Genomic DNA, 19,004 nt, shown 5'->3' on the forward strand with positions numbered 1-19,004 from the left:
CTTTCCCATTCTTTTGCCCTAACCTTGGGAAGAAGAAAGCTACAGATATGAAAAGAAAGAAAGATTTGGAGAGTGAGCTTAGAAATATTCCATTTGGGAGATACAGTTCTTAGAATCTGGGCCTTGTAGGCATATTTCCGTCCTCTGCGGTAGAAAGTCACCAGCAATTTTTCATTCAATTGTTGGTTCCTTCGAAATCTCAAATAGTGCAATCTCTGTTGGACTCTCTTAACCAACACTGCTGTATCAACACCCCAGATCAGATCCTCCTTAACAGTGACACCCAGGAACTTAAAACTGGCCACCCATTCTACTTGATCTCCATTTGTGACTAAGCTGGATTTCTGGTCTGTTCTTTCTGTAGTCCACTATAAGCTCCTTGGTCTTATTGATGCTATTGTTCCTGTCACACAAGAGCAGCCGATCCACCTCATCCCGATAGGCACACTCATGCCCTTCAGAAATAAGCCCCACCACTGCCATATCATCTGCAAATGTGGTAATGATATTGCTCTGATGGACAGGGGTGCAATCATATGTGTAAAGAGTATAAAGCGGAGGACTCAACACACAGCCCTGTGGTGTCCCAGTGATGAGAGTGACAGCTGAAGAGGTATGATTACCAGATGTAACCCTCTGGGGACATTCAGACAAGAAGACCATAATCCAGGAACTGACTGAATATGAAAATCTAAGTGACTTTGGTTTTCCAGATGTTTTTGGACTTTAGCACCCAGAATTCTTATCATTGGCTAAACTGGCTAGTGGCGTCTGAATTTTAAAATCAGTAATAGAAGGGAAAGAGCTGAGTCAGAATCATCAACAGGATGGATACAGCCTTCAGGGGGAATTGATAGGATGGTGTCATCTCATGGCAATAAGCTGTGAGGCAATTCAGTTTTGTGATGTCCTCTGTCCTCTTCTGTCTGCATTTGACATTATTCCTCTCTGTGTTGGCAGATGCTGGCTTCGAGTAGACAACTACTTCATCTGGAGCTTCATTGGACCTGTCTCTTTTGTCATTGTTGTAAGTCACTGGGGCTTATTTGGAGAAAAATACACAGGGTTTTTCTTTAGTAGTTCTGGGCACAGGGTCCTTAAAGCAAATTGAGGGGAGCACCTATACACAGATCTTAGGAGAGTGATCTGGAGGCCCTAGTGCTCATCCCACTCCAACCCACATGGTAAACTTCTTGATAGGAATTCTCTCTGCAGAGTCACTGCCAGCTCAAGCATGGTTGCGAGGAAAGCTATTATCAGTGGGGAAATGTAACTTTTGTGGCACAAAGGAGACTCTTTCCCTTACATCCAGTTGTGCATATCCCCAGATCAATTTGGTATTCCTCATGATTACTCTGCACAAGATGATCCGCAACACATCTGTCCTCAAGCCTGACTCCAGCCGACTGGACAACATCAAGTGAGTTAATGTTTTCATTATTTTTGTTCCTCTGTTTTAAACCCAAACATAAACATGCCTTAATAACACAGCTCCAGCATCCTCTGACTCCTACAGAATGTCCTATACATCTGGTTCTTCTAAAGCAGTTTATCACAGGGTGAGAAACACAAACACACACACACCGCTTTGCATCACCCATTTTTTGGGCCTCCTGACACCAATTTTGCTACCATACCAGTAATTTTGATGAATAGCAATTTTCCTTCAAGACAAGGAGAAGTCATACAACATGTTTTTGTATTTAGTTAGGCTGTGGGCCAGTTTTCTGAAAGAAAGTATGATCTGTGCTTAAAAATACAACACATGTTCACAGAATACATTGCGTTAAACACAGGAAAATTCCAATTCGTTTTGTTACCATTAGTAAAATCTGTGGTGGCTGTAGGGCAGCAGGGCCCATGTGCTCCAAATGTAGCTAACTCTGTGTTTTAAGGAAATGGCTCTTTACACAGAGCATGCAATAGAACAGGACACACTTCAGGTTTGTCAAAGCTACTTTAAAAAGACCAAGTAGAGATTGGTGCAAAAGACATGGAACTAATCAACTTCTGTTCACCATCTTTATTATGACTTTGATGAAGGGTTAGAAGGTAGGATCATCAAGTTTGCAGACAACATCAAATTGGGAGGAATAGCTGATACTCCAGAAGACAGGAACAGAATTCAAAACAATCTTAACAGATTAGAGAAATGGGCCAAAACTAGCAAAATGAAATTCAACAGGGACAAATGTAAGATACTCCACTTAGGCAGAAAAAACGAAATGAAAAGATACAGAATGGGGGATGCCTTGCTCGACAGCAGTACATTGAAAGAGGTCTTCGAGTCTTTGTGGACAACAAGTTAAACAGAGCCAACAATGTGATGTGGCAGCTAAAAAAGCCAATGGGATTTTGGCCTGCATAGAGAGGTGTCTAGTGTCTAGATCTTCTATTCTGTCTTGGTCAGACCATGCCTGAAATACTGTGTCCAATTCTGGACACTGCAGTTTAAGAGAGATGTTGACAAGCTGGAATGTGTCCAGAGGAGGGCAACTAAAATGATCAAGGGTCTGGAGAGCATGACCTACGAGGAGTGGGTTAAAAATCTGGGCATGTTTAGCCTGCAGAAGAGAAGGAGAGGAGACATGTTAGCCATGTATAAATATGTGAGGGGAAGTCATAGGAAGGGGGGAGCAAGCTTATTTGCTGCTGCCCTGGAGACTAGGACACAGAACAATGGCTTCAAATTACAGGAAATCCACAAGGTCTCTTCCAACTCTATGATTCTAATAGAAAATGAGATTTCAGCAGCCTGTCTAACACATAAGAAATAATATTGTTGTTGCTATTGATAAACCAAGAGATTTGTTGATTCATGGCAAATTATCCCAAGACCATTCTGTAGTCTTGAAATTGAGGGCCCTCATCTGTCAGTCCAAGCAGTGTCACTCTTCCAGCCCAACAGCAGAGAAGGAAAAGGCTCACTTCCAAAAAGTCATAGACTGAACACAAAAACAGCATCCTAGGATGAGGAATATTCATACCCATTACACTTGGTATCATCCTGAAGCATTTGTCTGACCATTTCACCAACAGTTTGGGACTGTTGGCAGACTATCCTGCATTCCAAATTATTGTAATGGATCATGGGATACCAGCTTTTATCCCCTTATATGTGGTAGTTTATCCTTAACACACATACAAACAAGGCATTGGGTTAATAAAATCAGATTGATTTCACAAAGCTGGAGAAAGTTACTTTTAAAAAATAAGTTCCTACAATCCACAGGGCATTCTAGCCAATGGATTCTAAGAGTTGTAATCCATGCTCTGTGATTTGTTCAGTTAGGTGACTACAGTGGTGCTGTGTGAATCAAATTAATTAAATAAAATAGTTTTTATCCCATTGGAAGAAATTTGGAAAGACGAGTAATTGTGCTTCAAATATCAAACCATGTGTTATTCTCAATTGTGCATCTTCTGATATTCATTGAGAATAATCCAGAGATGAAGGTTTAAGGAGATGCACCTTGGTTAATGCTAAATTAAAATTAAATATACTATTAATTTAACAAAACAGAGTTCATGTAATGCAAGCAGCAATGGCATGGTAGCTGGAACAGCTGCTGAATAATATGAGCAGCAGGGGCTGCTGAATCTCCCAATGAGCCAAAGGAACCAGATAAAGACAGCCCTGGAAAGTTAGGTCTTTGTTCAAGATGGACATTCAGGTGGAATGCAAGATGCATAGAAACAGCACAGGAGGCAGTCACATACACATCACTTGTCCTGTACTGTACTGTGCCTCAAATCCCAATGTGTATACTCCAGAGTTGCTATTTCTCAACTTTTTGAATACAGGGGGATCCAGTCAACAGTTAGTATGGCCCGAATTGTGGGTGGCCAGCATCGTACAAATCTTACCCTTGTTTTCTATAGTGTAATGATGTAAATTGAGGATTCATTCCAGACTAACCAGATTTGCTTAAATTGCATCGAGCACCTACAAAATGTGTAACTATGCCTAGGAGATAAGCTTTTGTTACCTAACAAAACACTGCTATCAGCAATACAACTGTTGCTTTTATCTAACTTCTCAGCCTTTATGTGTTTGATTATCCTACTTTTCATAATCAATTTACTGAAAATATCTAAAATGTTTCTTTATTGTTGATGTGGTTTCACAGTTCACTTCCTGCATTCTTGCTTTATTTATTTTTGATGCCAATCAGAGCTGTTAAGCAAATCCTCAAGCCAGAAATAACCATGTTAACACAGTTCTTTTGCTTCCCACTTTTTCACTCATGGTATAAATAGGCAGTTGATCACTTCTTATTTTAATTTGTTTAAATTTATTTTATCTCATTTAATCTATTTTATAACTTACTCTGTTTTTAATATGCTTTTAGCTTTTAAAATCGTATTTTGTTTATATTGTTTAGCATTTGTGAAATCTGTTTTATTGTATCTGTCCTGAGATCTCGGATAGAGAGCAGGATATAAATACTTTGATAGATCGACCGATCAATAAATAGATCAACACTCAGACACACACGTTGCCTTCCATTCAAAGAGAAGGTACTGCAAGATCTGGTTTTAACTTTACCATAAAGTCAGTAGGATATTTGCAACCCAGTTGTAATAAGCTTTACTCATTAGGAAGTTTAGCTTCCATCTTATGGGTACTACTTTGAGAATACCTATGATCTTGTTGATGAACATCATATATGCCAGGTTGCAGGGCATGTTTTCACTATGAGCCAAGTTAAATCAGTGTAATTCCAGTAATGGATTCAACAAATGAACAGTTCTTTTGAAGAGGGCTTGAAATAAGACTGCCTCACTCTAGCCTGTATCACTGCTTGAGTAGTCTCTGTGGTCTTTTAAGTAAGAACCCTCCCCCTCATACCAACTGTTTGGGGGTGGGGGGGAGACCCAGAAACATATAATACTGCTGGAATAATCTAGCACAGTGGTTCTCAACCAGCTGTTATGATTTTTGGGAGTTGAAGGCCAAAAACATCTGGGGACTCCAGGTTGAGAACCACTGATCTAGCACTAGAAGGGGAAGCCATGCAGTCTTGCACTTGAGGAGAGGGGGTAGAGTAGTAAGAAATAATTTAAAAAGAAAAAAATCAATACAGTTGACTGCAGATATTTAAAAAAAACGGCAAGTACAAGGAAAAAACTGCAATCACATGTCAAAAAATCCAAATAAATATCAGTAGAATAAATATAACTTAGCTAGATCCAAATTGGATTATATGACATTGTAGATCCTACATGCCTAGGTTACATCCTAGCTAGATTGCTGTAACACACACTACATGGGGCTGCCTTGGAAGAGCGTTTGGAAACTTCAGCTGGCCAAAGACCTACAGCCAGGTTACTTACTGGGGCTGGCTTCAGGAAACAGATAATTCCCCTGTTGCAGCAGCTCAACTGGCTGCCAGTTTGTTTCTGGGCATAATTCAAAGTGATAGTTATTACCTATAAAGGCCTATATGTCTCAGGTCCAGGCTATTTGGCTGTCCGTATCTCCTTGTATAAGCCTGCCCAAACTCTGAGGTCTTCTTCAGGAGAGGCCCTTCTCTCAATCTCATCTCCATCTCAAGCTTGGTTGATGGGAACAAGAGAGAGGGCCTTCTCAGTGGCTGCCCCTTAACTGTGGAACTCCCTTCTTCCCAGGGAATGGCCCCCTCCCTGCTGTCCTTCCGGGGTCAGGCTAAAACCTTTTTATTCAGGCAGGCTTTTAAAGGAGAAGGTTTTTAAGATCAAATCAGAGGGTGTTGTGGTTTTAGCTTTGAATGTTTTCAATCAGTTTTTATAGATTTTAACTCTGCATGTTTAATACCATTAATATTGAATTCTGTTTTAATGTTTGTATGCTTATAGATTTTAAATTACTGTAATGTGTTTAATGTAAGTTGCTTTGAGCCTCCTTTGTGGAGAGGAAAAAGTGCTGTATAAAGAAACATAATAATAATAAGAAATAGTAGTCCCTGTGTGTAATCCACTCAGTCATTTCTTTCTGATTCAAACACAAGGAGGACACAAATGTTGAAGAAGGAAGTGGAGAAATCCTGCCTTCACCATACATTGCAAGGAAGGATTTGCCAATGAGCCTGGCTACATAGAAACAGAGGAGGCAAAATAGTACCATGTGGCAAGATGGACTTTGGGCATTCAGTGTAGTTAATGCACAGTGTAGCACAGCCTGATTTTCCCAACCTGGTGCTTTTCAGACTTAGAACTCTCATAAAGTTCAGGCCGGTTAAGGGGATGAAGCACCTAGTTCCAACTCTTTAAATTTGCTAGAAAAATGCACTAGAAAACATTTTTAGCATCTTGGTAAATTGAGATTTTCTAATGTATTGTGACAAAGAATTCATAACAGAAAACACAGTTCTGTCTGCATGAAGTAATACCATTATAAACCATTACATTTCACTAAAAATGTGTGGTAGCCTAAAATGCAGTTTTCCTGTGATGGCAACCTTGCATTACTCAAGTTTGCCCAGAACACACTCATATCTTCTTCTATAGGTCTTGGGCACTTGGGGCCATCACTCTCCTTTTTCTCCTGGGACTCACTTGGGCATTTGGCCTCCTCTTCATCAACAAGGAGTCTATTGTCATGGCCTACCTCTTCACCACCTTCAATGCTTTCCAGGGCATGTTCATCTTCGTATTTCATTGTGCACTACAGAAAAAGGTAAGTAGAATTGGGTCAGAACAAAAAGACATGATTCATACTTAAGATTAAGGGGTAATGGCATTTTAAAATGGTGACTCAAAAGACCTGCAAAGCTGGATTGTATGGCTATGGTTAGATCTGCTGCTAATCAAAAGAAAGCTATTGATGGCAAAGAAACTGGAATCCAACATGAAAGATGTGACACAGAACCCATTTGATTAAAGAAATTTAAATCCAGCAGTTAGTTGATAAATTAATTAAATTTGCATAATTTACACATTATTTAGAGCAATGATTCCAAAGAAAGAAGTATATTTTCTTGACATTGAAAGTGTTGTACATATGTATCATACATGGAAGGGGCATTACAACAGGGTAGGGACTCCCTACTATGTAAATCAGAAGTGAGGTAATGCTTCTTTTCAAAATGGTGCTTGCCATGTTCATTATATGGATATGTATTCAATTTTTTCTTTTAAAAATCTATTTTCCAAGAGGGAAAACTGTTTAGTCAATTTTTATTTAACCAATTCATTGATTAAACATTAATGCTCTGGTACTGCATGATGGTAGAGCTAAACGTAAAGGTTGAAAGAGAAGAACCAGCACAAAGCACCCTGGTGTTGCTGGAACAATGTGTTTCTTCATTCCCCTTGATGCATCTTCCTACATCCCAGGTTCATCGGGAATTCAGTAAATGCCTGCGTCATGCATCCTGCTGCCTACGGAGCCCACCAGGAGCCACCCTGGGCTCCCTCAAGACCTCAGCTATCCGCAGCAACAACCGTTACTACACTGGAACACAGGTACATCTGAGCAGAATGACAGTGGGTTTCGTTACTAAACTGAGGGTCTCTTAGCCAAGGTAAAAGGCCCTGGGGATTGTGTGATGAATGAATGGGAGATGCTAGAAAATGTCCTTAAGTCTTAGAGTTCAACTGCTCTGCTAATTCCAGGATGGTCCTTTTTTCAGAGCCGAATCCGGAGAATGTGGAATGATACTGTAAGGAAACAGACTGAGTCCAGCTTCATGGCAGGTGATCTCAACAGCACACCAACCCTTAATCGAGGTGAGCAGATCCTGTTGCTTTGTCTTTTCCCAAACCAGAATGAGAAAAAACACTGCAAGAATGTGGGAGCACCTTTCTAACTCTAGATCCTCACACTGGTCATTCACAAATCCTACCACCACCACATCCCCATCTGATAGAGAAATTCCTGCCCATTTCTTCCTTTCAACTCTGTACCAATTTCTCCCTAAGGTGTTGCTGTTCCCATTCCCATTCTAATTTTACCCACATAACTGTGGGCATTTCCCAAGAGGGTTGCTTCTCCTCCTTCCCCAGACATTCGTTTGCCACCCAAATGTGGAAGGCCATGTTTTCTTCTCTCAGTGTAGTGTTGACATCTTGCCTCTACCTGGTCTTGTAGGGACAATGGGAAACCACCTGCTGACCAATCCCGTGCTGCAGACACGGGGCGGGACCAGTCCCTACAATACACTCATTGCTGAGTCTGTGGGCTTCAACCCTGCCTCACCTCCTGTCTTCAACTCCCCAGGTAAGACACTCGACAATATAGAAGATGGATTTTTCCTTGTGACGTGTATGGATACAAAGAGAGAGATTGAGAGAGAGACTTTCAATTTCCTTTGGTGAAGGGTGTTTATGCAGTAGGAATGCATGAAGATTCTGCTTTTGAATCAAAAGTTGGTAGAAGATCTTTTCAAAAGAATTTACTCAGGGCTTGGGCATTGGGGGGAAATGGGTCAGGAGAAGTATGTGTGAAGTAGCTTTTCCGCTCCTTCAGCAGGTAGAAAACTGCCTTCTATTGAGTCGCAGTGTTGATTCAGTTCAGCTCAGCGGTAACTCTCCATAGGTTCAGGCAGGGATGTCTCTCATGGAGATGCCAGGGATTGGACCTGGGACCTCCTGCATGCAAAGCATATGCTGCTCTACCTGCTCCTCCTAGGGAGGATCTGCTCCATCATTCATAATGTGTGATTGTTGGCATTGGCTGCTTAGGTAACTCTATTTCTTTTCTCTTTCCCTCTCCAATATTGTTGCTGCCTGCAGGGAGCTTCCGAGAGTCCAGTACGTCCCTCCTTTCCAGTTCCATTTCGCAGTAATGTTTCTTTCATTGCTAGTTTGACTGGCAGGCTGGGGGTGGGTGCAGCACAGATGTGCGCAAGTAGAGGGTGTGTTTGGCTGCAGCTGCCAGCAGCAGGGAGCCCTGTAGAGAGGACAAGAGTGCTGACTCTTACTGGCCCAGGGGAGGTGGGAGGTCTCCACTCCTATTTCAAGTTTCCATTTCTGAGTGGGTGTGGTTAAGCAGCATGGCTCATGCAGTTCTGGCTGAAGGGCACTAGATGGCGCTAAAAGCTCCTGCAGAGCTCATTCTTCCTGTCCCTGCATGCTAAATTTAACCAGTGGGGCCTGTGGGGTATCCCTGCCTCAATGGGCTAACCATAGCATACCTGACAGCCCCCATATGTCTTGCTTTCTGGCTGGAGACAGCTGGCCCTGTAGCTTTTTTTAAGCAGGCTTTTTTCATTGGCAAAACAGATTACGTGTCTGCTTCATCATGCATGTGACTGTGCTGCTAAAGTAGGCATGCCTCTGTGGCTGTTCTCCTTCTGCATCACCCTAAGGATACTTTCTTATTTGTACTTTTGCACAAATATGTCTGTAACTACTAGAAAACCACCTAACATTACTTGCAGGTGCATTTATTTTCACACATGTACACCAAATTCATGTGCCCTGTTAAATACTGTACCTCTCTGCACACAAGTCCCCCAAAAGACATCTTTGGAATTTCCAGTACACAGTTTGCATGTTGCGATTGCCATGTGAATCTAATTCCTTCTATATTTATTGTAAAATCCTGCCAAAGGAGTAGAGCAGTAGGCAGATAAGAGCAACCATTCATTAAAGCTTTGGAGCTTTGCTTATTTCAAGAACAGTATTTGCCCTAGTAGGCAAATGCAGGTGCTCTCGCCATAAGCAAGCCTTGAATGTTCATTTCTGTCTTGCTGGCAAGACAAGGTAGGTCTCTGTGTGTCAAAGGGACCATCTTTTAGCATTATAATAAAGTAATTTTAGACTGTAGACTTATGGTCTTACAAGGATGGGGGCACTTCAGATAGTTATTTGTATTATTTTACCTCACCTATACATGTAGTAATGTAGTAAGCCAACCTTTTTAACTGGAGCTGGGGAGTGGGGTGTTGAGGTCACAAACTTCTGCCCTAAAGTCCTGTATGGACAGCAACACTAAAGAAAATTATGCTGTAAGAGACTACCCACTCCCCTAAACCCCTCCTCCCCTTTTCTTCTGGAACTAGAGGGGTTGATGACAAAGGCACTTTCAGGACCAGAGGAGAAGTAGAGGGGGTCCTGCATACATGTGGGGATTGTAATGTGTGAATCACATTTCATAACTGAAAATCAGGGGAAATATACAACTTCTTGATGAAGCCTGATTTGTTGAATTACACTCACCATTTCAATTCAGTTTAACCAATAACCCTTTCAGCATCAGGTTCACATTCACCTTTTGGGTTTTCCAGACGTTGATTTGTTTGGGGGCCAATACCCTCTTGTTCAATATACACTGTACAGTTCTCTCAGTGCAACAATTCCCAGTGGCTCACATATGAAATGTATTAGTAGTCTTCCATTACTTCAGCACAAATACAGTATAGGTCCTTTTGCACTTGCACATTCTGGTTTAAATGCTGCTCAAGATACAGTTTCTCCCCTCCCTTGCATACACTGTCTGGCCATTTCTAGTTCAGTTCCCAAGTGATCACTGCCACTTCCAGACCTCAGGCTGTTGTTTCCTTCCTTCTTCGCCCTCTAATATCTTTATCTGTGTCCAACTTACAGAGCACCCCTTGAACAACAGCCGAGACGCCTGTGGCATGGACACCCTCCCGCTCAATGGCAACTTCAATAACAGCTACTCCCTCCGCAGCGGTGACTTCTCAGCCGATGGCACCAAGATGGCTGATTGCCGACGCAACCTGAATGACGCTGCTGCCTTTGAAAAAATGATCATCTCTGAGCTGGTGCATAACAACTTGAGGGGGGGAGGCAGTGGTGTGGTCAAGGGAGGTGGGGGTTCCACTGAGACCTCCAACCCACCTGGGCCACCTCCCCCTCCCAGTGTAGGAGCAGGGGGAGGGGGTACCAACAATGAAGATGATGCCATTGTGCCTGACGCCCCTTCCTTGACCCATGAGGAGAACATGGAAATTGAACTCATGTATAAGGCCTTAGAGGAGCCGCTCTTGCTTCAGAGGGCACAATCCATCCTCTATCAGAGCGACCTGGAGGAGTCGGAGAGCTGCACAGCTGACCTGACAGAGGGGGGTGATGGCCAGGCCCCTTCGCCCAACAGGGACTCTTTATACACCAGTATGACTAACCTGAGGGACTCCCCATATCCGGACAGCAGCCCCGAGGCAGTTGGGGAAGTACTTCCTCATGCCCAAGCCATCAATGAAATCTACTACACCAACCGGCCAGCTTTGGTGCCACGCAACCAGCTCCAGGCCTACTACCAAGTCCGAAGACCCAGCAATGATGGCTATTTGGTCCCAGGAAGCTTAGAAAACCCAGCAGTGGAGGGAGATGGCCAAATGCAGCTGGTGACCAGCCTCTGAGGAGCTGAAAAGGGACTGAGGGACCACATCCCCCCCCCCCAAAAAAAAACCCAATGCGGCATCTTTGCGGTGACCTGGACATTTTCATTTTTTCCTGGAGGAAAGGGTGGGGAAGAAGAGAATGAAGCAGGGCTGGGGAACAGAGGAGAGGAGGTGGAAGGAAGAGCTGAGGCAGAGGGCTTCTACAAGAGGGAGGGCAGCCATTTTCTCCCTCTTTCCTTCACCCAATCAATTTTCCAGACACATTACCTATTTGGTTATGTCAGTTTATTTTCCAGACAAATGCAATTGAAGAAAGAGAACGCTATTTAGGCAAAATAATAATAAATGATCAGACATATCTTAACAATACCTCCTAGATGGGTGGGTGGGGATGAAACAATAAATTGAAAATGCTTAAAAGAAAAAATAATTAATTTTTAAAAAATCTCTATAAAAGTTAAAGCCATGAGGGTGCCATATGCAGAAAATAGGGCACTTGGGGGAATGCTGTGCCTCCTGGCTCAGCACCTGGCCTCCCCCCTCCCCAACCCATGACTTTATTGATGTGTGTGTCTTTCAGAAGAATATGAGGGACAAACAAGACCTCACAGCCCTTGACCTTACTGGGGTTTTAGATATAAACATTGCCAAAAAATTAGAAGGGAAAGGTAAAAATGGGGAGAGAGGAAGGAGTTGTTCAGAGAATTCTAAGCCCAGAACCTGCCTTCCAATAATTCATGGCTTATTGACAGGATTTGCATTTAAGTTCCTACTTTCTTTCAAGATGGCAGAACCACAGGAAAGTTACCTTTGTTTCTTTCTTTTTAAGTCTACATAGGAATGTTTGACTTGCACCATTGTTTCTGGGGAAGAGAGAAGAAGTAGGACCAAGGTGGCTATCTTTAGACTTTATTTTTATTTATTCTGGTTGCACTTGGAAGCAGCTCCCCTCATAGTGCTTTGCTATGGTCACCTGAGATGAAATGCAATCTCACAAAACAAAAGATGGAGGAGGGAGGGGAGCCGGGGGCCCTTCATCCTGCTTCATCCATTTAACTTGGTTCCATTCGCAGTTGGCCAACCCACCACCCAAAATGGCCTACTGAGAACCTGCTCCAATATTAAGCAGTGATGCAAGAAGAATAATATTCTTTCCCTTTCATTCCTGCCTATGAAGAAGCAAATGTCAGGAGTACCTTACAATGCAAATATGGCTGCTGTCAGAACACATTTGGGACCATGTGGGGAGAAAAAGAAGAGTGCCGATTTTCCCCTAAACTGGATGGATTGTCTTTCAGATAAAAATGACAAAACAAACAAACAAAAACATCAACAACAGGAACAAAAAAAAACACTAACCCAGACTTTCCCCAAAGGAAAAAGAAATAGCAAAATCTCCCTCTTCAAGCACAACTCCGACTTTTCTCACCAGCTCTCATCCCAAGGGAGTTTGGGAAGCCACCAGTCTCACCTGGAGGCATCATATCTCTGGGGCGGGCGGTGGGCGGGGTCAAAGTGGGGTTGGGAAGGGGATGTGTGATACCAATTGAAATGCTGTAAATACGGAATCCTAAAAACAACAACAACAAAGATTTGATTTACTCACTTGAAAAAGGAAACAAAAACGAAGGAACTTTTTTGTCTGGGTTTTCAATATATCTATATCTATATAATATATATAGATATATAGCACGCAACTCTGCTCTGGCCCCACGTATGGTTGCAGGAGTATGAAAGGGAAACCAGAAATCCCAGTTTTGATGAAGACGATGGGGGGAACCCACCAAGAGCAGATTTTTACAATCAAAAAAGGAAAAAAAAACATTTTGGCACAATTTTTATGTAATATATAACATATACTGCGTCATTTCTGTGACCTTGAAGCATTTCCCCTTTCCTGCCGGATGAGGTACCTTTTTCATACATCTCTACATGAAGTTGGTTATTTTCTCATTTACTGCCACTTTGGAATTGTGGGTGGAGAAAAATTTCAAAAAAACATTTTTTACTACAAGACCCAAAGATGCTGTAATTCTCTAGGTTCTGGGAGAATATGTTCCTTTTAGGAATTCAGGGGCAGGGGACAGAATGTTGTTTCATTTCACTTTTTTTAAAACAACAACATCATTTGTATTTATTTTAAAAGCTTTTAGGATCTCAGTTTTCTGGTTACAATATATGGGAAAAGAAAATGATGTGAGGTTTTGCTACAAAGAGCCTTGACTTTTCGTTTTCTTGTTTTATTTGTGTTTCTTTGTCATTTCCCAGCTAATAGCTAGCATTCATGAGAAATTGTCAAAAGCATAGAGGGTTTGGCATTTTTTGAGGACTGCCTTCCTAGGTGTATGAAGGGCCTTCCCTTTTCTACACTGTACTGTGTTGGGGAAGAGCCACCAGCAAACTCCCTGGCATTGCTTTTCATCCTTTTGCCAAGTGCCACTTCTAAGACCCAAGGACTCAATACTAAATTGCTCTGGATGGAGGGAGCAGAACCCACTGGTGTTTCCTTCTCCATCAGACGATCAACCTAATCCTAATACTAGCAGAATTTACATATTGATTTGTTTACAGATGCTCAATCATCCTCTGATTTGTCACTACTGGCCTGTTTATGTAGTCCAGTCCCATAGCAAATGCATGCTTCCAGCACCCAAAAACAGCCCTTCATCATTTTTGGTAAAGAAAAGCATGTCCTATTCTGTTTTTTGGGTTTTTTTCTATCAATAGCTGAGCTAATGATTGACTACAGTCAGCAGCAGTGAAACAGACAAAAGTGCATGCACTGCGTAGCTCTGCCTTTAGAACATGTCCTGCTCAAGTCTGTTAGATTACCTTATTTTTAACTCTAAAATAAAATAATTTAATACAGCTTTAGAGCACAGAGCTTGAACTGAACATCTTTTAGAAACTAGGGAGCCAGCATGTTGTGGAATTACTCAGACTTTTCTGCTTAGGGGTTTTTGCTTCCTGCTACACATCCTCAGCCTAAACAATGTGGTAATTGCATTTCTGCATCGAGAAGCAGGAGGGATAGCACCTCTGAAAATGTTTAGAAATCTTTTGTTTTCTCATCTGGTTACTTCTTTTCGAAATCACAGCAGATTGGACCTTACTTTATTGTTGTTTTACAGGATTTGGGTTGTATTATTCCTTGGGATCTCTTTGCATGAAAGTTGGAAGATTCCCGATAAACATATCTTTGCCCAAATGCCTTTCTGACACTCTTGGTCCAGAAGTAACTTGTTCCCTTTGTTAGCCTTGTGAAGACAAGTTCTCATCATTTCACCTGTTTTCTCCCCAGACTGGTTTCTGATCAGTCTTCTCCCAAATGCCAAATAGCCTTATTCACCCCGCTTTCGTTTGCTGCATTGGTCCAAAGAAGGTTAAGGAACCTTCTTGCCATTCTTACTAAGAGGTACCTCTGTTTGGAAACCTCATGTTTAAAAACAACAAAAACCAAAGACATATCTGCCCTCCTCTACCCAGTCAGGAGTGAAATGATGGGAGACTGAATATTTAGTGGCTCAAGGCTTTGCACTTTCCAGCTCCGTGTTAGCTTTGAATTGCTTTCACCACAACTGAGATTTGAACGAATTGGAAGGAAAACACTGCTGCTTGTTTTGCCCTAACAAGAGAGTAATGGTAGAATGTGACCTGGCTCTTTAGAGGATTCAGCTGTAAGAACAGGGCTTTTAGCATCCAGACTTCGGGCTCAACCTTGATGCCACCAGCTGTGAGAGTGGTGACACTGAGCATTTCCATGCATTAAATTGTGTTTTTTGATTGCAACATTTGGGCCTTATCATTGCCCAATTCCTTTTTCCATTTTTTTACCTCAGTGCAAAGTACTATTTAGCCCTGTGTGACTATACAACAGAGCCATTGTAAGTTTAGGCTTGTAGGCAAAGGCCAAGAAGAATACTGTAGGGGAGAGGAGAGGCATGTTTGCTTGCAAGCTGTTCTGGAACAGAGGAGAGGACATATTTTCCCCTCTGGTGTCAAAGGGGTGGGGGTGGGGTTTCCAGGATCAGCTCCAGGACTGAAAGTGTCATGAGCAGAGTGCCTTTGGGTCAGTATCTCCTACATTATTGCCACTGCAGCAGGAGAAGCTCTCCAATAGTGGTGACTGAAGTCGAGGTTTTTAAAATTCCCCACAGTACTTCTGATATAGTGGAATTACACTGCTTTGAGAGTTTTATGGTCTGTTTAAATTACAACCATGGGGTGCTAGAAACCATGCATTGAAGAAGAGATGCAGGATAGGCATTAGCCAGTGGTGGGCCCTAAACCCAAACATCTGCCCACAGATGCAATGGATTGGCATTTAGACTGTCCTCTCCTATTATCAACTAACCACCCACTCGCTCCACCTTGGTTAATATTTCAGCTTCTGACCACTGAGATTAGGCCTGAAAAAACTAGCTATGCAGCCCAGTGCAGAAAAATGAAACTCCTACTTGGACAGGATGTTACTGAAAAGAAAATAATATAGATATTTTGAGATGCTGCTTGCATTTTTCATTCCATACAACATCATTTTTAAAACTCTTTTCTACCCCAACCCTAGCCCGCCCCGCTTTGTAAGTATGATTCTCAAAGCCTTGGACAATTTTAGTTGCTCCTTTTTTACCTTTCCCTTTTCTTCCATCTTTGGGAGGAGGGCAGGGGGGAGAATCTCAAACTAATTCTGGGTACATTAAAAATGATCAGAATGATATATTGCAACTTTTATTATTTTTAATCCTTTTCCTATTATTGAATGCAATATTTTAAAAAATAATAAGCAGCCACAACCAAGGTGATACTGCATTTTCCTCATTTTTTCCTTTTTTATTTTTTAACTTTAACAGGATTTGTGTTTCAGTCAGTGAATAGGACTTTCCCTTGTATCCAGCACTGACAATAACAAGCTCCTCTAATTCATGAGGGATGGGGAGAGAAAGGAGGAGTTCACTTATTCAAAGTAAAGAGGTTTGATCCTTAGGGTTTTCACTGTTCTGCGTAATGCAGAAATCTGGCAGCATGTCTTGGGTCTAATAGTGCAAGGTCTGGAAGGACTGCCCAATATAAGCAGTATTGTCATTCTAGGATGGAATGAATGGGGCAGGGAGATATATTGGGCCTTGTACAGATTGATTACTGCCATATCTTTGTACAGAATTCATTTTTTTCTATACATGTATTTTATTTTATATCACCGAAGTCTTACTTTGGCAATTACCTTTTTTAAAGGTATCATATGTTGTGAGGTGGAATTAGTGGGAAAAGGAGCCAGGGAAGATTACATGATGGCTCCATACCTTGTGAGCTTCATGAGGTAGCAATTGCCAATCTGTTTTCATGGCTGCAGATGGCAAGATCTTCTTAATAATGAGAGAGCCCACTAAGCTTCCTATTCAACAGTTCCGACTGTTGGCCACACATCTAGCCATGGTGGGCACTTCTTTTTGCTAACAGCCCATCAAGCTGAAGCTTCTGGACTGCAGTTTCTCTTTCTTTATTCTCTGATCAAAGACTTATGCAAATCTGTGAGCTCAGCTCACTTTAGTAAAAAGTATTCCTGCTGGCTTCTCAAAAGCCATCTACCATCACTGCCTTGGTGCCATTAAGACCAATTGGCTGGTTAGCCCTAATTAATCCCTATTAGCCTTTGGGCCAACAGCATAGAGAAGATGAGACATCGTCTAGGGCAGGTGCTCCCATTCTTTGGAAGATAGTTGGGGACCACCAGCCTCTATGCCTCACACCAACTGCCCTGCACTCTGCTCATCTAGGCCACCTCTGCCACCTCTCTAATTGGCTGCCAACAAGTCAAAATGAGGGGCACTTATGCACAAGCTAGTTTAGGACAGCACTACCTCTAGGGCAACTTTAGAACTCCGACTGTGCTGTCAAAAAGCCATTCTGAGCAGAAATCACTGGGCACAGCAGGACCCAGGCCCTGTTTCCTTCTTATATGAAGTGAAACGCCCATCCTTCTCTGCCAGGAACTCTCAGGTTGACTCTGAGAGTGGATTCTTTTCGAAGTCCATAGGGGGAGAGGACAGCCATAAAAACTGCACCTAACAACTCTTGAAAACGGAGAAACACTCGCCTTCCCCAAACTGCATGGACAACGCATATGGTTGAAGCAGGGAGTCCATATTATTTGTTATAGTGGTGTCTCCTGCTGGCTAAGACTACCCTGAAAAGGTTCAGTATACACACAGCTCTATTGATGCAGGTCTAAATGGTGTAACCCTGTGTTTTAAATTGTATGTCTCACTCCTCTGAGTATGTAGTAGCTGAAACCATACGTGCAAGGCAGCCAAAGGGTTGTTGTATGTTTTCCGGGCTGTATGGCCATGATCCAGAAATATTATCTCCTGACTTCTCGCCCACATCTATGGCAGGCATCACAACCTCTGAGGATGCCTGCCCTAGATGTGGGCGAAACGTCAAGGGAGAATACTTCTGGAACATGGCCATACAGCCCGGAAAACATATAACAACCCTGTGATCCCGGCCATGAAAGCCTTCGACAACACAAGGCAACCAAATACCACTTGGTGGGCAAATATGCTAAATCATATTCCAATAGACAGTCCTAATTAAGGTGGCTATCATTAGAGAGAGTGAGGTAAATACCTTTGGAGCAAATTTGGCTGTGAAAAGGTGAGTAGCAGCTTTCCACTTGAGCCTGTCTGCTTCCTTCTGTTGCAGGTGTGCTGCATGCTGCATATATCATATGGTGTGTCCTAGGGCTCTAAACTGGCCTGCTGTTTCAGGTGTGGGGAAGGCTACAATCTCATTGAAAAAAGAGTCAACTGCCAATCCAGTTAGCTTCTATATGGGAAGGAGGGGTGTCATCTTGTATTTTTGTCTCATGCAGCAAAATGTGGGCTGGCCCTTACTCTAGATATGGGAATTGTCCTGCCAGAGAGAAGCAAAGCCATAGTTGCTTGCACTGGAACAAGGTCATAAATACAAAACAGGAAAGAATGCCTGTTGACAAAACAGGAAATGGGATTAAGTCACACTGCCTCTCGAAAGTTACCCTGGTCTCCATGGTCATTCCCAGCAAAATTTCCCTCCCGTTTATTGGTGTGAAGCTGTGCCTTTTGAATGGCAGCAAAAAGCCCTGCGCCCTAGAGCTCAAGGCCTGCTGGGAAGGTTGGGATTCATTCTCTCCCTCATTGGTCCCTTAATGTCCCCTTTTACAGGTTGGTGCTGATCCATTTTCTATCTCCACACCATTGCTTTTGCCCACTTCGCCTTTTTTTTGTTCCATTTCTCTGTCTTTCAGTTCCCTTCCCTTCCTTTCAACATGCCAAACCAATTTTGGGTCGAGTGCATTAAACAGAAAAAATATAATAATGAAAATTTTAAAAATATTTAAAATATGGAAACTTGTTGAGTTACAAAAAAATAAAACAATAAAGAAAATATGATTTCTTGGAACTGCAAGTGGTTGTGAATATTTCTTTGTGGTTTAGGGGATCCAAGAGAACAAAGCAGAAAAGGAGCCATGGAGAAGATTGTACATTAAGCATTGGATCACTTGTTTTAAAGCAATGGGGCCCCTCTATGAGTCAAGAGTTAACAATTCTAAACATCTATATTTGGGGCTAGTTTAGAATTGTTAACTCTTGACTCCTAGAATTAGAGTTGGAAGAGACCCAAGGCCCACCCAGTCCAACCTCATTCTGCTACTGTTGCAGACAATACTTTAAT

General features: G+C 42.3%; 1 protein-coding gene across 4 annotated transcripts in view; it reads left to right on the plus strand.

Moving 5' to 3' along the window:
- adgrl1 (adhesion G protein-coupled receptor L1) overlaps positions 1 to 18,731 on the plus strand; it is a 242,388-nt gene extending 223,657 nt beyond the window's left edge. For 2 of the 4 annotated variants that reach the window (XM_008104606.3, XM_062970518.1), the window contains 8 exons: positions 961 to 1,027; positions 1,329 to 1,420; positions 6,490 to 6,658; positions 7,318 to 7,446; positions 7,614 to 7,710; positions 8,072 to 8,200; positions 8,716 to 8,733; positions 10,531 to 18,731. In XM_008104606.3, the coding sequence (XP_008102813.1) occupies positions 961 to 1,027; positions 1,329 to 1,420; positions 6,490 to 6,658; positions 7,318 to 7,446; positions 7,614 to 7,710; positions 8,072 to 8,200; positions 8,716 to 8,733; positions 10,531 to 11,309 (1,480 nt within the window). In that variant the 3' untranslated portion in view covers positions 11,310 to 18,731. Of the gene's footprint in view, positions 1 to 960; positions 1,028 to 1,328; positions 1,421 to 6,489; positions 6,659 to 7,317; positions 7,447 to 7,613; positions 7,711 to 8,071; positions 8,201 to 8,715; positions 8,765 to 10,530 lie in introns of all 4 variants that reach the window. The other 2 variants (XM_062970519.1, XM_062970517.1) reach the window with 2 other exon arrangements.
- The last annotated feature ends 273 nt before the right edge of the window (positions 18,732 to 19,004 follow it).

Source organism: Anolis carolinensis, chromosome 2, assembly GCF_035594765.1.
Source record: "Anolis carolinensis isolate JA03-04 chromosome 2, rAnoCar3.1.pri, whole genome shotgun sequence".
NCBI classification, from domain to species: domain Eukaryota; kingdom Metazoa; phylum Chordata; class Lepidosauria; order Squamata; family Dactyloidae; genus Anolis; species Anolis carolinensis.